This window comes from Pseudopodoces humilis, chromosome 3 (assembly GCF_049639895.1).
Source record: "Pseudopodoces humilis isolate 2021_Gansu_Grassland_sample_001 chromosome 3, ASM4963989v1, whole genome shotgun sequence".
Classification (NCBI taxonomy): domain Eukaryota; kingdom Metazoa; phylum Chordata; class Aves; order Passeriformes; family Paridae; genus Pseudopodoces; species Pseudopodoces humilis.
This window is the reverse complement of record NC_142202.1, coordinates 53,653,009-53,673,512: the sequence shown is the minus strand read 5'-3', so window position 1 is coordinate 53,673,512 and position 20,504 is coordinate 53,653,009. Positions and strand designations below refer to the sequence as shown.

The following is a 20,504-nucleotide window of genomic DNA, read 5'->3' as shown; positions in this document are numbered from 1 at the left end:
AATTTTCTAATAGTCTTGTGGAAACAAATGCAATGTTTTGGAGAATGGGGTCTTCTCAAACTGTGCCCACACACTTAAGAATGTGCTCAGCTTTGTTTTCCTGTAAACAGAGCTGAGAGACAAGTAAGAGGAAGGAACTAATGGTGACGATAGCCTTTACATCTAGGCTTGTCTATTTTTATGTGCCTAATATTGCACATTTTTTTGTGTATGTAGTCTTTCAGGTGCTTGCCACTTGCATTTAAATATGACATCCAGCTCACTTCTAGGTTTTGAGTTTCTTAATCAAATGACTTCAGCATTCCAAGTTTGGTAAAGAACTCACAACAAAACAAAAATTTTTTACTGAATTTTTGTGTCCTTTCATAATTAAAGAAAAATGGACAAGGTATAGGGAAGAAGTGGTGACAATACTATCATAATGCTATCAGGGCATTGTTAAATGAATAGGACTTTTCAGCACTGACGTTTGATTTATGTCCAGATTTTGAATTTCAATGTACTTAAATTGTCCTATATAATTCTTATCCTTGGTAACAAGGCATTAGTTGATTCTGCTTTGATTTTTGTGGCTTTGATTTTATGGCTTAGTGAATAGACTTGCCTTTTGAAACAAACACAAACAAAAACCACCTGATCATGAAGCCAGTTCTTATTTATCTTTTTGTATAAAACACATGGATTTTGCAGAATAAACTTAATGCTTTGAAGATCCTAGTCATGTGTAATTCTGATAATTTTTAGTTCCATTGATCTTAAATACTTGAAGCAGATATTTAATAGAACCAGCACCCTCTTGGATAGTGTGCCGTGTGAATTCAAGAGCTTAATGCCATTCTACAAAAGTAAGACTAAATATAAATCAATAGATCACTACTTTTAAGCTAGTTCTCACTGACCAAGACATCTGTGACTTAAGGCAGTATACTCAAAACCAAGTAAAACTTTGTTCATGATAAATTGCCACAAAGGCTCTTGATCTTTTTTGATATGATAACTTCATATGACAATAGCTTAAGTCATGCTAGTCCACTGATGATTGCTTTCAGGTGTAGTAGTGCAAATATGACTTCTGGCTCAAGATGTCATTGCTCTTGCAGTTTAAAGTTTGAATTTATAATCTGAGATGTCTAATTATTTTTGAGTTCTTGAGCATTAATCTTTCAGGTATGTAAGAAAAAATAAATGCAAGTTGTTATTTCACTAAGTGCTTGATCTTTACTGCATAAAATCTTGAATATATAAGCAGGCTTCTTATTGGAGTGGCTGTAAAGTGCAGGATTACATAAAATTTTGAAGTGAAAGAACAAAATTGTGAATCAACAAATACATCAATTAAAAAGCAAATTAAGAGAACATAAAATTCAGTAATCACTGTCTAGCATATGTGTCTCCAATTTCCATCTGTGAACTAGCTTGGCATGTAGTGTTCCCTAAACTGCTTGATTTAAAGCAGAGCTGGCTTATTCCAGATAATGTTGTCCTGGAATTAACTTTGCTTAACTGCAAAGGTCTACAGAGCTTTCTTATTGTATGTAGAATATGTATTTAAAAAACCCCAAACAGTATCAGGATGTCCCACTGAGATCAGAGCTGAACTGTTGTTAGTACTTTCTAAGCTAATAGCATAAGACTGCCTCTGAAAAGAAATGTGAAGCAGAAAGAAAGAGTCCAGATCTTACATGGCATGTAGCTCTTTTAATCTTGAGAACAGCCTTACCATTTCTGTGGGTGATAGCTCTCATTCATCACACATCTTTGTACCCTCAATAAATGAGCCAGAGATTTTACAGATATGACCAACAGCTTAATTCTTTGAGTCTGGTTTCTTTCTAGTCTATTGATTAAAATTAATTAATTGAAACAGACATACTAATAGCTGTGTTTTTATACAGTCTGTGGCCAGACAATTTACTCTGGTTTCATAAATAATCAAAAGTGCTGAAAAAATCAAGCATTTTTCTCCTTCATGCTTGTTAGAATCTAAAGTCCAGAATAGCTGTGTAAAACCAGCATGGTCTGTGTTGTGTTTAAATGAGTGTCTGCTGCCTCAGCAGCTTTGAGCAAGTTTGTTCAGTTTCACAGTCATAACTGTATTTTGAACATTGACAGCAAGACAGTGCTTCCTGCTGAGCATTTGACATTTTAGAGCAAGACAATGCTTCCTGCTGCACTGTTTGAAGCATGTTTTGGGATCCATCTAGCAAAGTTATTTCTATATTACTTCTTTTAGGATGTTGGTGGAGGCTGGTTAGAAGGAAAAAACAGCCAAGGCGAGAGAGGACTTGTTCCAACAGATTATGTTGAGGTAAGTGACTACGCTGCTTTGCAGCTCTGCACTAAGAAAGCAGAACTACTGAAAAGGCCATCCTCTGGTTTGTTGACCAGACTGAAATGTTCAAATAGAAAGCTTGGGATATACAATCTCATTGTAGCTGGCTTTGGAAACCAGTGTGAACATGCCATCCAAAGCTCCTGAGCTTCTTAGTGGTTTTCCAAGAAATGTAACAGGAAGCTGTCTATAGTAAATACTGCTGATCTGCAGAACATGAGTGGTTTTGAATCTGCTTTGGGTTTTGGGGGTCTCATAATCCAGTAATTGGGGTTTTTTCTGTCTGATGATAGAAATATGGAAGTGAAATGAGTAATGCAAGTTTACACTGAAGTTGCTGTGGCAGACTTTCCACATGCTCATAAGTCTGGAATGGAGGCACATTTCTGGGGCTCAGGATGTGGCTTACCAAATCCAGGGACTACTCAACTTTTCTTCTTGCTGAGACCCTCTGTTGTCTCTTCAGTGTGCGTTGTTCTGATTTTTGTTTAAAGACCAATGGTATTGTATTGGGGATGGAATGGGATCTCAGTGCAAAGACTGGAATCTCATTCACTCTAGGATGGCCTAGTGTCTGCATGTGTGCAGTTTGCTGGTTAGGTGGGTGAAGACACCTTGGCTGTAATTCCTGCAGCTTCTTAAGGCATGTGCCTCTCTTCCTTCACCAGTGCTCTGTTTATTAAAAAAAAACAAAGGTGGGAGGAGGGGAAGGGAAAGCAGGATCATGCTGGCTCACATGACCTTGTGTTTTTGCTTCAGTTTGTTAGCTCATGGTCTGGTAGCTTTTGGCTCTCTAAACTGTCCTAAATCCATCCTTTGAGCACTGAGTTACCAGTCTCCAGACACTTATATTAACAAAGTTTAATCCCTAAAGAATTTATAGATAGGTGTTCACAGCCATAACAGTCTTGCATGTTGTAGTTGTAAGGCAAACTAGTTCCATCTGGTGGGGAAGTAAATCCTCCAGAGTATTGTGTCAGTTTCTCTTTAAAAGTTCAATTGAATTTGAATTTTAAAAGGTTATATGCTGATATCTTAAAGTCTAGTGATATGAATGTTAGGGTGATTATGTATGATAAAGCATAATTTGGTTAATTGAAGTATGAAAAATCTTTCTCAACCTTTTCCATTTCAGATTATAACCGAAGGTTCAAAAGATGGCATTAGCTGCGGTAACTCACTAGCTGACCAAGCCTTTTTTGATTCTCTTTCCTCAAATACACCTCAGACCAACTCTGCTGCCAAAAGCAGTAATCAGGTATGTCTTATGGTTTTTTGGGCACTGTGGGCATGGAAAGTTTTGTTGACATAATTACTTGCTGTATTGTATTTGTGAACCTTCATGAAAGTACTAATTAAAGCAATTGTATTTTCACTGGGAACACTTTTGTTGAGTAATAATGATGTGTGTGACTGCTCAGATACTGTCACTGCTGGAAAATTTAGTAGTCTTAACACTTTTGAGCATTTTTATTCTTTCCAGTCTGCAGTGATGTAAGTCTGTGACTATTCCAGTCTCTGTAAGTGCACTCTATCAAATTTATTTTATTTTCAAGCTACTGGTTTTAGTAACCTTATTAAGGAACCAGAGCTTTCTTTTTTGATGTCTGATACAATTAGGTGATCCTTAAATCAGCGGCCAGAGTGAATGGACATATTTCTTTCTCAGAATTTGAGTGAGAGTAGTTTCTTGGATTAAAAAAAGATGAAGCAAATTCATGCATTGTCAGCTGGAGAAGAGGCTGACTTTGGGTTTGCTGCAAGAATATTTTTGTCCCTCTATTCACAGCTTTTTGCCTGGTGCACCAGTTCATTAAGCAGCAAGTATTTAGTTTCAGGTTAGATGTCTGAGGACACGTTATCTTAAACACAAGTTCTTTATCATGGTCTACAGACTGGTGCATGTCCCACATGTAGGAAGTTAAACATTTCAAAGTCCATAGGTCAACAGAACAAAATCTGCCTTTTTTCCAACAGCAGCATGCAAAGGTCTTTTGTGTTGGAAAGTAAATGCTTTACTTATGGTGACAGTTGTGGGGGACACACCTGGTTTGTAGGTCAGTTAAATATCAGTTATTAGTCTTCTTAATTGCACCACAGGACTTTGACGTGAAGTGAGATCTTTTGACAACTCTACATGGGACATTTTTGTGTGACAGTCAATGTAGTAGTTCATTGACTATATAGTGTTTGATTTGGGCTTCCTTGTAGTCAGCTGGATAATTCCAGGATTGTTTTTCTGTGATCACATGTTCTTGCTAGAGGACTCCAAACCTCACTGTGACTGTCTTAATGTTTATTTTTTTTAACTGATAGTCGGTTAAAACGTAAGATTAAAAGAAGAACTCTTGAAATGCCTCATGAGTTTTTCATGTTAGACTGAGCCAAAGGTATTGATGATAGGTTAGTTTTCCCTCAGTAAAAACAGAGCACAGAATGGGGAACCCCTTCTCTTCTGTGCTGTTACCCTTGCCCCATTTTTTTCCTGCTGTAGTGTTTCTAGCAAGACTTGGCATTTGAGGATTTTGTATTGAAATATTTGCAGAAGCTACTTCCTGCCAAATCAGAGAGTAGTGTTTCTCAGAGGAGAAACATAACTTAATTTGATCTAGGAAGAATTACCTACTAATGTAATATATAGAATACTTTGAAAGGTGATAGAGGTATCTGTCAGAGCTTGTTCTGTGCTTAACACAAGGTGTTTGTGCTTGGAGAAGAGAAGAAAAAAGGTCTTGCCTACATAGAGGGAAAGGTTAAAATAAAGCTATCAGTTATATTCTAAATAATAGGGAATTACTCTGACAATCTAGTCTTGGAAGTTGCATTTCTAGAGGAGTGAAAAGCTTGAAAACATGGTCACTTTACACTGTAGTTTACACAACATCAACAGTGTACTGTCCCTATAATACGTACAGATTGCAGGGTTTTTGATAGATTTTGGAAAAGGGTAACTTCATGAAAACAGCTTGTCACATTTGCATCAGTGCCCTACTCTTAGAAGTGTCCTGTTCCTCTGAGTTATCCTTCAAATGCTGTGTGAGATAGCTGGGAGAACCACTGTACTGTAGTGCATTATGGTAAAGCTGTATTGCTGACATAGAGAGGAAGAGAGAGAACAGTGTGCACCTGGGTGCAGTCAAAGCCATGCAAGATGCAGGGGAAGCAGATCTCATCAGGCTAGTGTCTTTGGGTCTTCAGTTTTCATGGTTTTTTCCATAGGAGGAGCCATTCTGTTCTGTGGTCAGGATTTTATGTCAAAAGTTATTTTCATTTTCTCAAGTAATTTTTTTCTTTAATTGAGTTCGGTAGCTGCTATTTGGTTATATACATTTTCTAGAAAATTGTAGATCTTGATTTGAAGACTGGTTTCCTCAGCTTCTGACATATATCTAATAGTTCTTTCTAGTGGCTTATTGCTAATGGAATTTTGATTTGTATACTAAGCAGTCTGGAAGCAGTTCTGGCTTCCACTTTTTGCCCTTAGGCCTTTCTCCCAGATTAGAGAGCTCTCTAGTGCAGGCATTTTCTCCTTGCAAAAATTCTATGGCTAATTGTCTTCTTAATTAAGAAATTCTATCCATCCATTCTGTTTGTGTGGTGCAAGACCCTATTTTCTTGCTGTCAGGAAAAAAACACAAGCTTTCTGCAGTGACTTTGATCTCGTGGCATGTCTGTGAAACGCGTGCATTGCTCCTGTGTACATTGATCGCATGGCATCAAACGGGTTTGATGTTTCTGCGCCAGTGTAGAAACACCTGATAGAGTGAAGGATTGCATTGGTTCCTGTAATACTGCATCAGGAGGTCAGGCTGAGTCACTCATCCCCTGCATACTGACATGTCTCTTTGAGCCACTTTCAATAAGAATACGATCTGCTTTGTAGGTATGGCCCTTCTTCCTAGATGTATTACCCTGAATTTGACTGCAATAACATTTATGTTTTTCAACACAAGTTTGCTGAGGCCCTTTGATTTGAGTTCAGATGCACAGTTGCAAGCAAGTGGCCCATTCAAGTGCTTGAATGACCAACTAAGTCAATACACAAAGCTTTTAATCTTAAACAAAACTCACAGGCAGGCAATGGAGAGTTACAAAAAGTGAAAAATTATGTGTCAATGTGAGGGGAATGCATGGTGGAGGTGGCACAGTAGTGGAAATTAAAATGTTTGTAGATAGATTAGTCTGGTAGCCTGAGTAAGAAATAGTAGTATTCCTAAATGCTGACATTTGGTGGTATCAATTATATTTTGCAGTAACATGGGGTGGTGGCAAGTTTATTGCAAGAAATCTTTATAAAAGCAATTCTAAATAAACAGAATGTTTAAGGATTTTTTCTCACTACTATTGTATTGAAGAAATTGCTTTCTATAAACATTGTCACTCTAGCATACACATGGTTGCGCAACGCTCTCACTCCCCAGTTCAGTAAGTCAGAAGATGTTTTAATTCTTAGAATTCCTTCCATTCTTCTAACAGTAAATAAAAAAAACAAAACAGGTTGTTGTGTGGTCTTTCAGTACCAAGCTTTATTAAAAATAATAGATCTGGCTGAGTTAAAATGTGAGTGTGGTGCTTTTTCCTTTTCTATTTTTAGGAGACCAGTTAAACCGCAGTGTTGTGATCATGGGTTAATTCTTGGGTGGAGATAAAGACAGTATAATAGGTGAAGCAAAAGCTTCACATGCAGGCAATGCAATATAAGGAATTCATTCACTGCTTCCCATGGGCAGTCAGGTGTTCAGCCATCTCCAGGAAAGCAGAGCCACATCATGCATAACCATTACTCAGGAAGACAAATGCCCACTTGAACAACTCTTCTCCTCCTTCCCCCATCCTTTTTTGCTTTCCAGTCAGACAAGAGACTTTTGGGTTCCTACTCTGGAAACCATAACTTTTTGGTATTAAGAAAACATCATTGTCTCAAACACTGTTCTGCTCCCTGTATATTTTCCTAAGAGGGTTTTTGTTGTTGTTCAGTAAATAATATCCTGGAAAGTAATTAAAAAGCAGTAATTATAAGCAGTTTATTTTCCTTCCTTTTCCTCCATGAGAAAGACTCGGTAACTACAGCAACACTTTGATATTGTACCATACCTGGGTTTGCCACAGATGTAAAGTCACAGTAGAAGAGGGGCACAGAGATGCTTCCTAAGGAGAATTCCTTGGCAGTTCACTCTCTTCAGCTCATTCCTTGCATCATTAGTGTCCCAGCAATGGCTGCCTTGGTAAAGTTTACAGCTGCTCTATCTATAGCTGAGCTATCTAAGAAGATGCTGGGGACATTGAAGCAATCAGAGAAAGCAGTGAAGCTAATTAAACACAAAATGAGGGAAAAATTTGACTCAAGGTGACTACACACTTAGAAGAAGCAGATGGGAGAGTGTAGTGTTGCATCTGGCCTTAACATTTGTGCTTTAATGTCTGAAAAGCTTTAAAAAAATTATTCAAGATCATACAATTTAAGGAAGCCTTAGTTGCCAAGGATGGTAGCTTGGCTTGGCTTTTGTATGAGTCTCATCCTGTTTTGACCTGGTGGCCCTTGGATATAGAGAGTAGAGGGAATGAGTAATCTTTCTTCTCTGTGAATCCACTGTTCCTCTGAGTGGCAATGCAAGGTGCTAATTTTAGACTGTTATTTGGAACAGCCAGTGAGTAAGTATATCAGCACTTGTGCTATTTCTATTTGTTAGAGATGCATATATATATATATGTGTGTGTGTATACATTAAAGTAAGTTACCTGTAGACTCTGTTGGTATTGGAATAATACTGGCAATGATGGCACTGAAATGAATGTAAATTTTGTCAGGTTAAATCGAGTGAACCTAACAAATACACTGAACAAAAAGATTGTAATTTTTGGTGTAAAATGCATCACAAGTTTTTCTCTTATTGTACTTCTTTGATGCTGAGTTTCTTCCTGGGGCTGTAGCAATAGAGGATATTCCGTTTCATACTTTTAAATAGCGCTTCTTATTGCAGTTGACCAAGAGGTTATTGTGTTGGTGGCATTTGGAACCTTCATAATTTAAGTATGTATGGAAATATAGTCATTAATGTAAAATTCATTCTGAGTTGTCTTCTCCAGCTGGGTTGGTTTGGGGTTTTTTGTTGGGTCAAGACTAGTGCTTTTCTCGTTACAGCTGTATTTGCATTTATTTTGCTTGTGTTTCAGGTTCAGAGGCTGCTGTTTTAACAGCAATGATCTCTCTTCCCCTATTCTGAACCACAACTTGTGATAGTTTTTCATCTGTCTAACCTAAAACACTTTAAAAGTTGTGAACAAGCATGAGTTCTCTTTTAATAATAGAGTTTATCTGAATTATTTAGATTTTGTTACAACTATATTGGCCCCAGGTAGTTCTCCTTATTGAGAAGTTGAAACACTCTCTGTACAGTAATTTCATTAGTGGTCCGTAAGCAGACCGTATGTACAACTAGCCATAATATAGTCCATCACTTTACAGCCTGTGTAACCTGCAGCCTTGAGCATAAGATAGAAATACTATAAATTTTAGCATACTATAAATTTTAGTTTGTATGGTTTCTCCTCCCTTCCTTATAGTATAGCCTTTTTTCCTTCTTTTTTTTTTTTTTTTCCCCCTCTCTGCAGAATAGAAGGCTAGTATTAGAAAAGTAGAAATGAAAATAAATTGGAGTACTGCCTGTCTATTTCAGGGTAGAAGTGGATCACAGCTACATTGACGTAAGAGCTGTAGATGTGGCTTCCCTGTATTTAAGATACAAAAATAGTTCTTGTACAAACTGTAAGTTGCCTTTGTAAAGGACTTTGTTCCCTTTTCTTGACACTGATTCTCTAATCACTGCCAGGTCTAGTTCTCTATGAAGATGACTGAACAGTTCTTCTTAGTTTGGGATAAAATAAGTATCCTGAGAATTCTCATTTCTGTGAATTACACACTTTTCCATTGATTCCTGTTGACCCTAGCAAATTCACGTTTTGTGTCTTCAGTTATGTTGTGGGCAGAGCAACAAGCCACAGGAAGCATTTAACAGAAACCTCTCATGTTTGCATTGTTTTATCCAGTGGTAAGAGTGAAATCATTTGGGATAGTTTCTCTCACAGAAGAAAAGATAAATTGATGCTTATTTGTGCAAAACCTTTTTCCTTCCAAAAGCTGTGAGACTTATGTCTAGACAGGATGAATAAGTAGTTAGTGAAAACACTTAGTTTAATGTCCAGGAACTGAGGCAACTCAAGTTACCTGGAATGTAGACATAGGTTGTTGAACATGCATAAGGAGAACACTAAGGAAGCTATTCCCAAAATTTGGCTTCATATCTTTCAGGTTTTTTTTTTTAATGAAGTGCCGGAAAAGCAAATTATCATTGTTAAATTTGCATGCTGTAACTCCCACCCCCCTTCCCTGAATTACTGTGAGCAGAAATAAATTCTAAGATTGAAAAAAAAAAATACAGTGCTTCTATTAAGAGTGTGGTATTCTTCTTAAGTGGAAATTCTGACAGGCATGTTATTAAATTCCTGTAACAGTTTTTCTGTTCTCTGATGATTCTGTGTGTGTAGTAAAGCAGAATTATCATCACAGGAGACATAACTCACTTGTACTTGACAGGGTCCAGTTTGTCTTGTTAAACCAGTATGCTAAATTGTCATATAAAATATGCATGGGAGTAAACCATGAGAGTTACAATTGTAACTTCTAGTTCCTGTTACAGATAATAATATTATAAAATCCTCTACTGCTGCATGTGATTTGAAAGCAACTCTTTCCTCTCCACCATCTCAGTCAAGGCAATGGCTTCTCTACAGTACTGGAAATAGTGGCTTGCTTGCTTTGAAATGAATCACATTCACATATTAAAAAATAACCATCCAACATATCACAGTGATTTTATCAATTCCAATTATAAAGTTGTTTTGAACTTTTTCTGTGGATGACCCAGTGGAATGCAAAGGTTTAGGCAGGAAGTTGTTAAACTGGTGTAACACTGTGCTCACTCTTCGCCTGCATCTGCACCCATACCTTCAGGCAAAATCTGACTATTGAAATCGTTTTCCACAATTTATGATGTTGGTATGCTTTTTTTCCTTTTCCAATTCACAGAATTGCAGAATGGGTCAGGAAGGGACCACAGTGGTCATCTGGTCTGACCTCTCAACTCAAGCAGGGTCATCCTAGAGCACATGGTACAGGATCGTGTCCAGATGGTTGTTGGCTGTCTCCAGTGAGGAAAACTCCACAGCCTCTCTGGCAACCTGTTCCACTCACTCCAGTGCACAGTCACTCACACAATAAAGAAGTTCTTCTGATGCTCAGGTGGAACTTCCTTTGTTCCTTCAGTTGTCCTTCATTTTCTGTCTGTTGCTCCTTGTTCTATTGCTTGGCACCACCAAACAGAGTCTGGACTCATCCTCTTGGTACCTTTCCTTCAGATACTCATGGGCATTGATGAGGTCCCCTCAGTTGTCTCTTCTCAAGGCTGAACAGGCTCAACTCCCTCAGTCTTTCCTCATAAGAGATATTCCAGTCCTTTAATCAGCTTTGTAGCCCTCCTTCAGATCTGCTCCAAGGGCTCCATCTCTCTCTTATGCTGAGGAGCCCAGAACTGGACACAGCTCTCCAGATGAGGCCTCACCAGGGCTGAGCAGAGGGGCAGGATAGGATCACCTCCCTCAACCTGCTGGCAATGCATCCAGTCTGTTGGCCTTCTTGGCCACCAGTACCCACTGCTGGCTCATGGACATCTTGTTGTCCACCAGGAGCCCCAGGTCCTTCTCTGCAGAGCTGCTTCCCAGCAGGTCAGCCCCCAGCCTGTGCTGTGCCTGGGGTTGTTGTTCCTCAGGACTCTGCACTACCTTTGTTTCTGTTTGACTTCTTATTTCGTTGAGGTAGTCTTGTGGTCTAGTTTGGCACTGACAGTATAAAGAATGTTTTAACTTGCTAATGGTGACAATATTGTCTACCCTCCTGTGAGCATTTCTGCTAACTTGCACACTTACAGTGCCATGTGGCACACATGTGTTGCACAGTCCCCTGCACCACAGCAGGGGGCTTACTGTCATATGTAGTTTCCTTCCTGATTTCTTTTTTTGTTCACTGAGTATGTCTTTTAAAGTGGAATCATGGGCATTTGTAATTGAAAGTGATAAATTGAAAATAGCCAGTAATACTTTTTTTAAAAAAAACACAAAACAAAACAAGTAAACCCCACCAACCCCCCCCCCCCCAAAATAAAAAAAAACATCAAAAAAACCCAACTAGGGAAACCCCTCTCCTCTGTTTCCAAACAAAAGTAGAGTGCTTTTCCCAAAAAGGAAGAATAAAACCTTGTTTAATCTTTGTAGCCTGATCCTGGGATGTCTAGATGACACTAGACAACATCAAAGAGGAACAGGGAGTCTTTCTTCTCTTTCTGGCATTGCTGTGATTGCTACTTAGAAAACTGTCTGAAATTTCTCATTTGTGTTTCAATAAGAAGCCATTAAGAATTGAAATCAGCTTAAGAGAAGACAAGGATATAAAGAAGTGACTTGATTGCCATTTACATGTGCAGGTGTGAGTAACAAAAAGCCTGAGAGAGTTCCATTGAATAAATTGTGTAGGATTTTTAGTGTCTCAAAGTTGAAACTAAGCAAACTTTAATTAAAAAAAAAAATCCTTAAAGCAGTCAGGGTGAGAGTAGATGTGTTTTCCCTCCCCTCATCCTATCACTGAATATTCTTTACTCAAGTCTAAGTTATATATCTTTCTAAAACACCATTCCATGCTTCCAAGATGGATCCTTTTGAGCTGAATCAGGATATCACAGAAATGCTGTGCCTGCAGTGTGCACAAGCAATGCAGCTTCTAGTCCAGTTTGGTTGCAAATAACCTTACAGGTAAGAAAACGGGATTTGAAACAGGAAAAGAACAAAAAACTAATGTCTCTGCTCTTCATGGTAGTATCTCAGTTTGTCCACTGGTGGTTTAGATTTATTTCCCGCTGAAAACAAGGAGTGTCCAGTGGGTGTGGCTGGGCTTTGTGTTTTTTGTGAGCAGGCAAAGCTCAGCTCCTCTGCAGAGTTATGAAGGAGGCAGTGAGGTTGGTAGTGGAGGTGTTAGATGATGGTTTCCACTGGAAGTAAGTGAGAAGACAGGAGTGGCTGAGGGACAAATGGGTTCCTAGGACAGCTTTACTACAGCTTCCTTTGCCAGCTGCTTCTGGAGGTCATGTCACTTTCAAGTATTTATCTGCAGGAACATTCTAGTATCTAAGCCCATAAGGTTGGTTATTCTTTAAAATCTAGCCCATCTCCACTTTTGCTTTTCCTGGAGGATTTCTTTAAGGATGTCTCTGTTGTACTAAAAGAGAGAAAAGAGGGCCTTCCTTCAGAAGTGGAATAAATGCCCTGGACCACAATGCTAAGGTAATGATCTACCAAGAGGAAAGCTTAGCCATAAAATATTGTGGGTATGGCAGCAACTTCAATTATCTGCTAATGTTCACACTTGTTCTGTCTTAAACAGCACAGTGAATGCAGTTTTGTGATTGCTGCATAGTAAGCTTTTAGCCCTTCATCTTTCTTCCTGGGGAAAACCACTTGATTTTTAAGGTGTCTGTCTATATACTCACTCAGTTGTTTGGGTTTGTTTTTTTTTTTTAATGTATCTATCAGAGACTGTTATCCAAAGAACTTAAGTTTAGTGTCTGAGTATGCTTAAGGCTTTGTTTCCATGCAGGTAACTAAGGCAGCTATAAAACTGGAGAGGTATGTTTGTTCCTGTGAGCTATTCAGCTGAGTCACCTTGACTTTTCTTATGTTTTCTGGCATTGCTCTGTGCTGTCTGTCTCTTTTAAACCCTTCTTCAAGAGCATAACACTTCTCATTGCAGCTTTGGCTATCCTGAACTTCCCTTGGTCTCATCAGGCTTACTTTTGCTACTCACTGCTTCAGCATGGCTTCTGTCTCTGAGTAGATTTCAAGGTGTATTTCTCACAGTTGGTAGTCATTATTTTTGATGGTACAGTTAACCTAGGTCTTTCTGGGTACTTAAATTAAATTTTACCATCTGAACGTTTTGTCCTTCAGCAGTAGAATGGGTTTATTTGTCCATCAGGGGCATGCATTAATATGAGGAAGGAGTTTTCCAGAAACAAATTAGTTGGCCAGGAGATCAAATAAAGATTTTTAGCCAGGGCAGAGAGACACCTCAGTGCCTTATCTTAGCTTTACTGTCTGTAGCTTTGGATTCTCTGGAAAATAGCAAATATGTCACTTCTATTTAATTCATGATTCATTTGATAAAGATACTGACATTCCCCTTCCAAGCTGAGTATTTTTCTGTTGTGGTGGAATTTTTTCTCATCCAACTATTATTAGATCTTTAAAAACATACTAGGTTTCTCTTCCCATCCCCCAGGCTCCACCAGTAATGATCTGTTTCTGTAGTGAGTTGGATCTGCCCTTAGTGGAATCCTCTTACAACATTCCCTCTGTTGTTGGTTCCAAACATAGCCATTTTGTTTTTTTCTCCTAGGACGGTAGGAGTGAGCAAGTCCCTAAGAGTCTATGAAAGGGAAAATCAGCTCCCTTTTAGGAGTTTATCCTTGAATTTAATGTCAGTGTACTTCTTTGATATTACCTTGGGGAGCAAGGAGATGCAATGCTTCATTTGAGGGATGATCACTTTCTTAATTGTGTGGTGTGGCATTTCTTTTTGTGTACATTTGAGAAGGCTTGATATTAGGATAATACTTGGATATTAGGTGTGCTGTATCAAATTACATTGACTAAATATCAGCTTCTTGCAAGGGCTCTTCACCTGTTTTGTGATGACTAAGGAAAGATCAGAGGATTATCAATTTCATTTATAGAAAACTAAAGGTGTAAGAACATGGCTTTTAATCATTTGCAAAATACTTGATGGTTTAATTAGGACTTAGTCAACCAGAGCCAGGCCACATAAATAGCTTCTTGTATGGAGGTTGTCAGCTACTGAGATCCACAGAACTGCTCAGTGGAGCTGAGATTACCCTTTTAATAGCTGGTATGACTTTAGTTGGTCCTCCATGATGCTCTAGGACCTTAAGGATGGGCAGGCCTGATTCTCCATTATTTACTGGTTGTTGACTGCCACTTAAAAGAGTGCCCACAGTATGTGTGCATGTAGGAAAACATTTCAAGAAAGCTGAAGAGTCCTGTAAGTGCTCTTTGAAAGCTGTTTTGTATAGATTCCTAAGCCATCTCCTACTCTCTTCCCCAGTGCTTCAGAAACAAATGGGGACCCTTAGGCTAAAAGGAACAGAGGGGAGAGTAGCATATTCCACCCCTTTTATAGCCTATAGGTGATACACCATGGGGCAAAAGCTTACCCCCCAGTTTTCTTTGACACCTCAGAAGTAAAGTTTTCTGATTTGAAGAGTTCTTCCATATAAGTACATGGAGATAAGACATCTGGGAGCACAATTTAAGTAATACATTTCCCTTTGCTGTACAGCATTTGTGTATATCAGCATTTGTCTTTGAGTGTGATGATTGCTCTTGGCAGTCATTCTTTAGTAGTGTCAATATTACTGCCTTCCTCTTTATTTGCAGCACATTTTAAGGTTTCTTTACCATTTACTCATGTACCAGATTTCACATGAACTACTACAGAAAAGAGGAAAACTTTACTCAGTCTTTTGGTGATCATGACACTTCCGGTCTTTCATTTGCTAGTGATTAGCAAAACATATATTGCAGAAGTATAGGTATATTGATATTATGCAAACTAGTCTTTTCTGGGTGTCCAAGTTAGGTTAGAAGCAAGCATGCTTTTCCATGTGGTTGGGCCCCACCCCTGTGTGTTTTCATTTAGCAAAGAATGAACTCTGACTAAAGCCATGTGTACTTATTTCTCTTTACATAAACTCATACCAGTTGAAGATAGGAAGAGAGCAGACTGGTATAAGCTACCAGCAATTTCTTTGTAATTTGCTCAAAGTAGCACTGGGTAGCATCTATCCAAGAATATTGTTCCCCCAGGGAGTAGTGTTCTTGCATCAGTTTCATTAAAAAAAAAAAAAGAAAAATAATAATAAAAAAAAAATCCCCTAGCTACCATTATAAAAGCTGTCCATGTAATCTGTCTCTTTCTGTCAATTCCTAGAGACCCACTGATACTTACGAGTCTTCTGAATGGTGATTTTTCTCCCCAGCTTGGGGGCTTGATCTTAATTTCCAGATCCTGGAAGGAATTGTGAATCTAAATATATAAAGGTGTTATGCTACAGCATTATTTTTGAGTCTATGGTTTGATAGTGTCTGTGAAATCTGGTTGTCAGATTATTTGAGGAAAAACTGAAGGGAGAGTTCTTATTCCTAAGTAGAATATCAAAGTTAAAATGACAGGAGAGAATATTTAGTGGAGAAAATTGGGATGTGGAGTAGCTGTACCTTTTATATGTAAGACACACAACATTTTTGCAGATAATGATTTCATTTTTAGTGGGAGTTTTATTAAATTTTCTGCATTGGCAAATGTTTTGCGATATATGTAAATGTTGTAGTCTAATAGGACTTCTTTTATATGCTTCTTCATGATAAAAATAATGCACTAGCATCAGTAGGATTTGAGACTTCTTTTTTACAAAACTCAGTTTCTCCCTCTGCTGAGCAAGACAAGGCAACTCGGCTTTGTTTGCTTTCCTTCCTCTTCTCTTTCTTCCTCCTACACTTTGGATGTGTGGGTTTCGATATGTGCACAGGTTTTTTTTTTCTGCCAGCAAGTCTCTGCGCTAAGCGTCTGGAGTAGACTACACTTCACTAGTCAATGCTTTCTCAAAGTGTACTGTTAAAATCAAGGAGCTGAGCAGGATGCTAAGCTATTAAGGCAAGATGAACTTGCCAAATGCAGAAGTTAAGAGATATGTCTGCTCTGCACTCCTTCACTGAGGTTTTCCACCTCCACAACAGCATTAGCAGACGGGGATGTGTGAGTGCCTTCACCACAAGCTTATGCTGGGAGATACCAGACCATTCCCTAGCAGATGTCTGTATTCTTCCCCCATCTTCACTGTGAATGAGTTAGCCTCTGACAGGAAAGCTCAGCAGGTTGAGCTTTAACTCCCTACCTGCCGCACCAGTGATGGTGTGGGTGGGCAATTTATTACTTACTTTTAGTAAAGCCACTAATCTGAGTTGGATAAAATAAGTATTTGCAAAACCTAGTTCTTGACTTCTGAGTTCTGGTTTTAAATGTGCTAATTAGTCCATGGCTTTAGGTAATTAATAGTTCACAAGTACCATACTTACTAGGGTGTCAGTGTAAAATAATTACCATAGGTGAAATTGCTTCCTAACACTGTTGCAACAAATAATTTAATTACCCTGAGGAGAAGCACTCTTATTAGTATGTATTGGTGTCGCCTTGCTGGAAAGCTGATCAGTTCTTCCAAGTGCTTGATGCATGCAAGAGTTGTGTAGCTGGAAATGCAAGATTTGGCAGCTGCTTCTAAATCAAACAGTTGAAGTGCTGAATTGTAAACTCTGCTTACCAGCAGGAGATTAAAGACTTCAAGAAATAAGTATGTGGTTGTTGCTTGTTTCTTCAGCAATTCTTCTTTACTTTTGTCTTTATACAATATAGGCAAACATTGCCAATGATCCTTGGTCCAGCTGGAACGTTGGGAAGTCTGGGAACTGGGATAATGGAAATGCTGTTGACAGCTGGGCAACAAAACCTGAAAGTGCAGCTGGCCAGAGAAACAGCGCTTCAAATAACTGGGAGGCGGCAGCAGCATTTGGTCATCCACAGGCATATCAAGGACCAGGTGTGCTAATAACGCACTTTTTTTAAAATAAGTTAGTGCAGGTGGACAGTAGAGGTAAGAATTATTTAGTCTTTTGTAACTATAGACCATGGCTTTAAAAAACAAAACCAAAACAGCTTCCTAATAGCACATTCCCATGTGGGTAATCTGGACACTAAAATAATAGGGGGTTTAAATGTTAAATGATTTTTTAAAAAATTGGATCCGCAATAACAGACACCTGAAAATTTTATGACAGACCAAAATCTTGTGCGTACATGATCTATTCTCAGGCACTGGAACTTTTAAACTCCCTTGAATTTGTGCTCTCAGGCCTTTGAAGGAATAGTCTCTTAAAACCTTAATTTTAAGAAGTGACTAGCCTTTCAGAAAGCTTCTCTACCTTTTTGTAGTAACAGCCTAAATTAAGGGGAGAACCCACAACTGGGGAATGCTAACTTGGAGTCTGTGAATACAGAACACAGTTAAGTTCATCTTAACACACCATCATTTCTTTATTTATTTTTTTTCCCCCTCTCCCTCAGTGGATCCCTAGTGCACTGCTTTGCAGGTTGTATTTGATGGAGATAGTGGTAATTGTGGAGGAATCGTAAAATAGAAGGCTGAAAGAGGTTTTAATGTATTTACGTGGTTGATTAGTTATGAGTGCTGAAGTACCTGCTTCTGCTTTTGAAAAGAAATTATGTAACTTTTTCCTCTCCCTATCCCCTGATCCTCCTGTACTTCAGCAGCTGCTGATGACGATGACTGGGACGATGACTGGGATGACCCAAAATCAACTTCACCATCTTACCTTGGTTACAAGGAGACTGAGACATCAGAAGCTGGGGGGGTCCAACGTGGAAATTCTCGTCCAGCTGCTATGAAGTTACCACTTAACAAGTAATGGAAAATGCAGGGGAAATGTATATATATTGAAGAGAATTGGAATTTATCAAGATGTGTAAATTCAACATCCTTGAAATACGCGAAGTAAATATTATAGTTTTGGGGCAGAAGAGAAGGTGGATTTATAGTTCAGCATACTCCTTAATCAGAGGACACAGACCCCTGAAAGCTTGAAAGTACATAACAAAACTGTGTGATTTTTGGAGGTGTCATACAGGCAGATACAGACACTTTCACAATGCCTGAACTTCAAGTCTTTAAAATTTAACTGTCTTTGACAGTTTGTTCTTAATGAAGATCAAAGGTGGTGGATGATTTGTCCATACAGTAGAAACTGATCAGAAATGTTGCCCCAAAGTTCTTGAGCAATTTGAGTTTCTGGTGGGTAAAAGTTCTGTTCTGCTGTTTGTGCATCATCCAGGTTGATTCTTGAGCCACAGAAAGTTTGATTATATAGATAAAAATCTTACAGTAGTGTTAAGCTTTGTCAGGGATATACTAGCATTATCTCATGTTGCTGCTTAATGTTTGTTTATTCTAAAACTGCTGTTACTCTGAGGGCTAGTGTGTGGTTGAAAATGGATGAAAGCAGAGTGGAAAAGGATTACAGAATAATGGTTCCTTGGATAACTAAAATCAACTGTCTCTGCATGACTAGTTAATTTTGTTCATCAGTGGGTTTTTATGTCCATTGTTACATTAATACCTCTGCAACATTTTTTATTTGTTGTAAACTCACAAAAATACCTTATTTAGAAGATTTTTTTGTCTGTTGAGTAAGTCCTACTTTACTGCTCATGTTCCTGCAAGCAGGTTGGCAATACTTCAATGGCTAATTATCTTCCTAATTAGAAAGAGGACCACCATTTGGTTTTTTATAGGGCATTTTGTAAGACTTTAAGAATGTTATAGTGATGGTTTGGCTTTCTTTTAATTGGTGGATAAATTATTTAAGATAACTAATGTTTAGAAGTACTTGATAGATCTTCTGTTTATCATTCTTTCAGATGATTGGATTCTCATAATTTGAAATCTCAGGTGCATGAGCATCTGTATGTGTGTGTGGTGTTTCCAGAGAGGGTGGGGCTGCAGAGGAGTGATAGATGTTCCTTTGTGTCCTCCTATTATGTTTGGTATGATGGATGGCTGAGCGCTTCTTTGCTGTGCGAGAAGGGACTTACTACACGCACGTACACACACAAAAAACACACAAAAAACACACACAAAACCTTTTGGCTAGTCAGTAGCCAAAACTTTTCTGCTTTTCTCAGTGCAAAATGTTGACTGTTACAGTAATTCACATAAGCTCTTTTCTATACTTGAGAAATACTTAGGGTTTTTTCCCTATAATGGAAGGCAATTCTGCATATGTCAAAGGAAGGAGAATCTGGAATTAACTTATCACTTCATTTTATTGTTAGGTTTCCTGGATTTGCAAAACCAGGAATGGAACAGTATCTTTTGGCAAAGCAGCTAGCAAAACCCAAAGAAAAAATTCCCATAATTGTAAGTTGGGGTTGTGTATAATTTTTTCTGTGGGTGGTATGGATTTTTTTGGTTTTCTTTTTTTTGGTTTGGTTGGTTGGTTGGTTTGGTTTTTTTGGTTGGTTGGTTGGTTGGGTTCTATAATCCTCCTCACTTTTAATCACTCCTCACTGAACTTTTATCCTCCAAGTTCCTATATATATATATTTGGGTCAGAAGAAACTGATACTGAACATATAATGAGAAATAGAATTGTCACAATAAGGGTTGTGATAACTGTGATGAGGATTATTTTCAGTAGTTTTTTCCATGCTGTATTTGCATTACTTGTGATGAACACAAGCCTTTTTGGGATTGGGGTGCAGAGCAAATGTATTACACTGTCTATTCGTTATCTAGATAGTTACATGTAGGAGCTATATTTGTAGAGGTTTGTAATATTCAGTCCTGATGGTCAGGTCATTTTCTGATCTAAAAACCAAACTCTTCTGTATATATGCTGATCGAGTGAAATGTGGATCAAACAGCCCTAGAATTCACCACTCCTTTGTTATTTTGGAAAAAATTGTAAAATACACAAGAAAAAGTCAACTGTAGACACTGTCCCCGCTTAATAGAGAAATAGAGAAACCCCTCTATTTCCAGACTCTCAGCCTCTCACTGAAATAAATGGAAACTCTCAAATGAAAAGAGAAGATATTTTTCTCCTTGCTTACAGCTGGTGCAACATGATATATTTAAAGATAATATTTACAATTTCTTACAGATTGGTGATTATGGCCCAATGTGGGTATATCCTACCTCTACATTTGACTGTGTGGTGGCAGATCCCAAAAAAGGTTCCAAAATGTATGGTCTCAAGAGCTACATTGAGTATCAGCTGACCTGCACTGTAAGTGTATCTGAAACAGGATCTTTTGTCTTGCAAGTGTGTGTCATTTGTACCTATAAATAAAAGTTTGTGTGATTTGGTAAAAACATTGTAAGAGTAATTCGTAGTTGTCGTATTTTTTTCCCCCAAGGAT

At 38.3% G+C, this 20,504-nt stretch overlaps 1 protein-coding gene across 2 annotated transcripts in view; it reads left to right on the top strand.

The window, feature by feature from the left end:
- Nucleotides 1–20,504, top strand: part of SNX9 (sorting nexin 9) — a 61,821-nt gene that overhangs the window by 18,671 nt on the left and 22,646 nt on the right. The window contains exons 3-8 of one of the 2 annotated variants that reach the window (XM_088053393.1): nt 2,234–2,308; nt 3,468–3,590; nt 16,923–17,106; nt 17,838–17,988; nt 19,416–19,500; nt 20,246–20,371. In XM_088053393.1, coding sequence (XP_087909519.1) covers nt 2,234–2,308; nt 3,468–3,590; nt 16,923–17,106; nt 17,838–17,988; nt 19,416–19,500; nt 20,246–20,371 — 744 coding nt within the window. Of the gene's footprint in view, nt 1–2,233; nt 2,309–3,467; nt 3,591–16,922; nt 17,107–17,834; nt 17,989–19,415; nt 19,501–20,245; nt 20,372–20,504 lie in introns of both variants that reach the window. The other variant, XM_005518425.3, reaches the window with a different exon arrangement.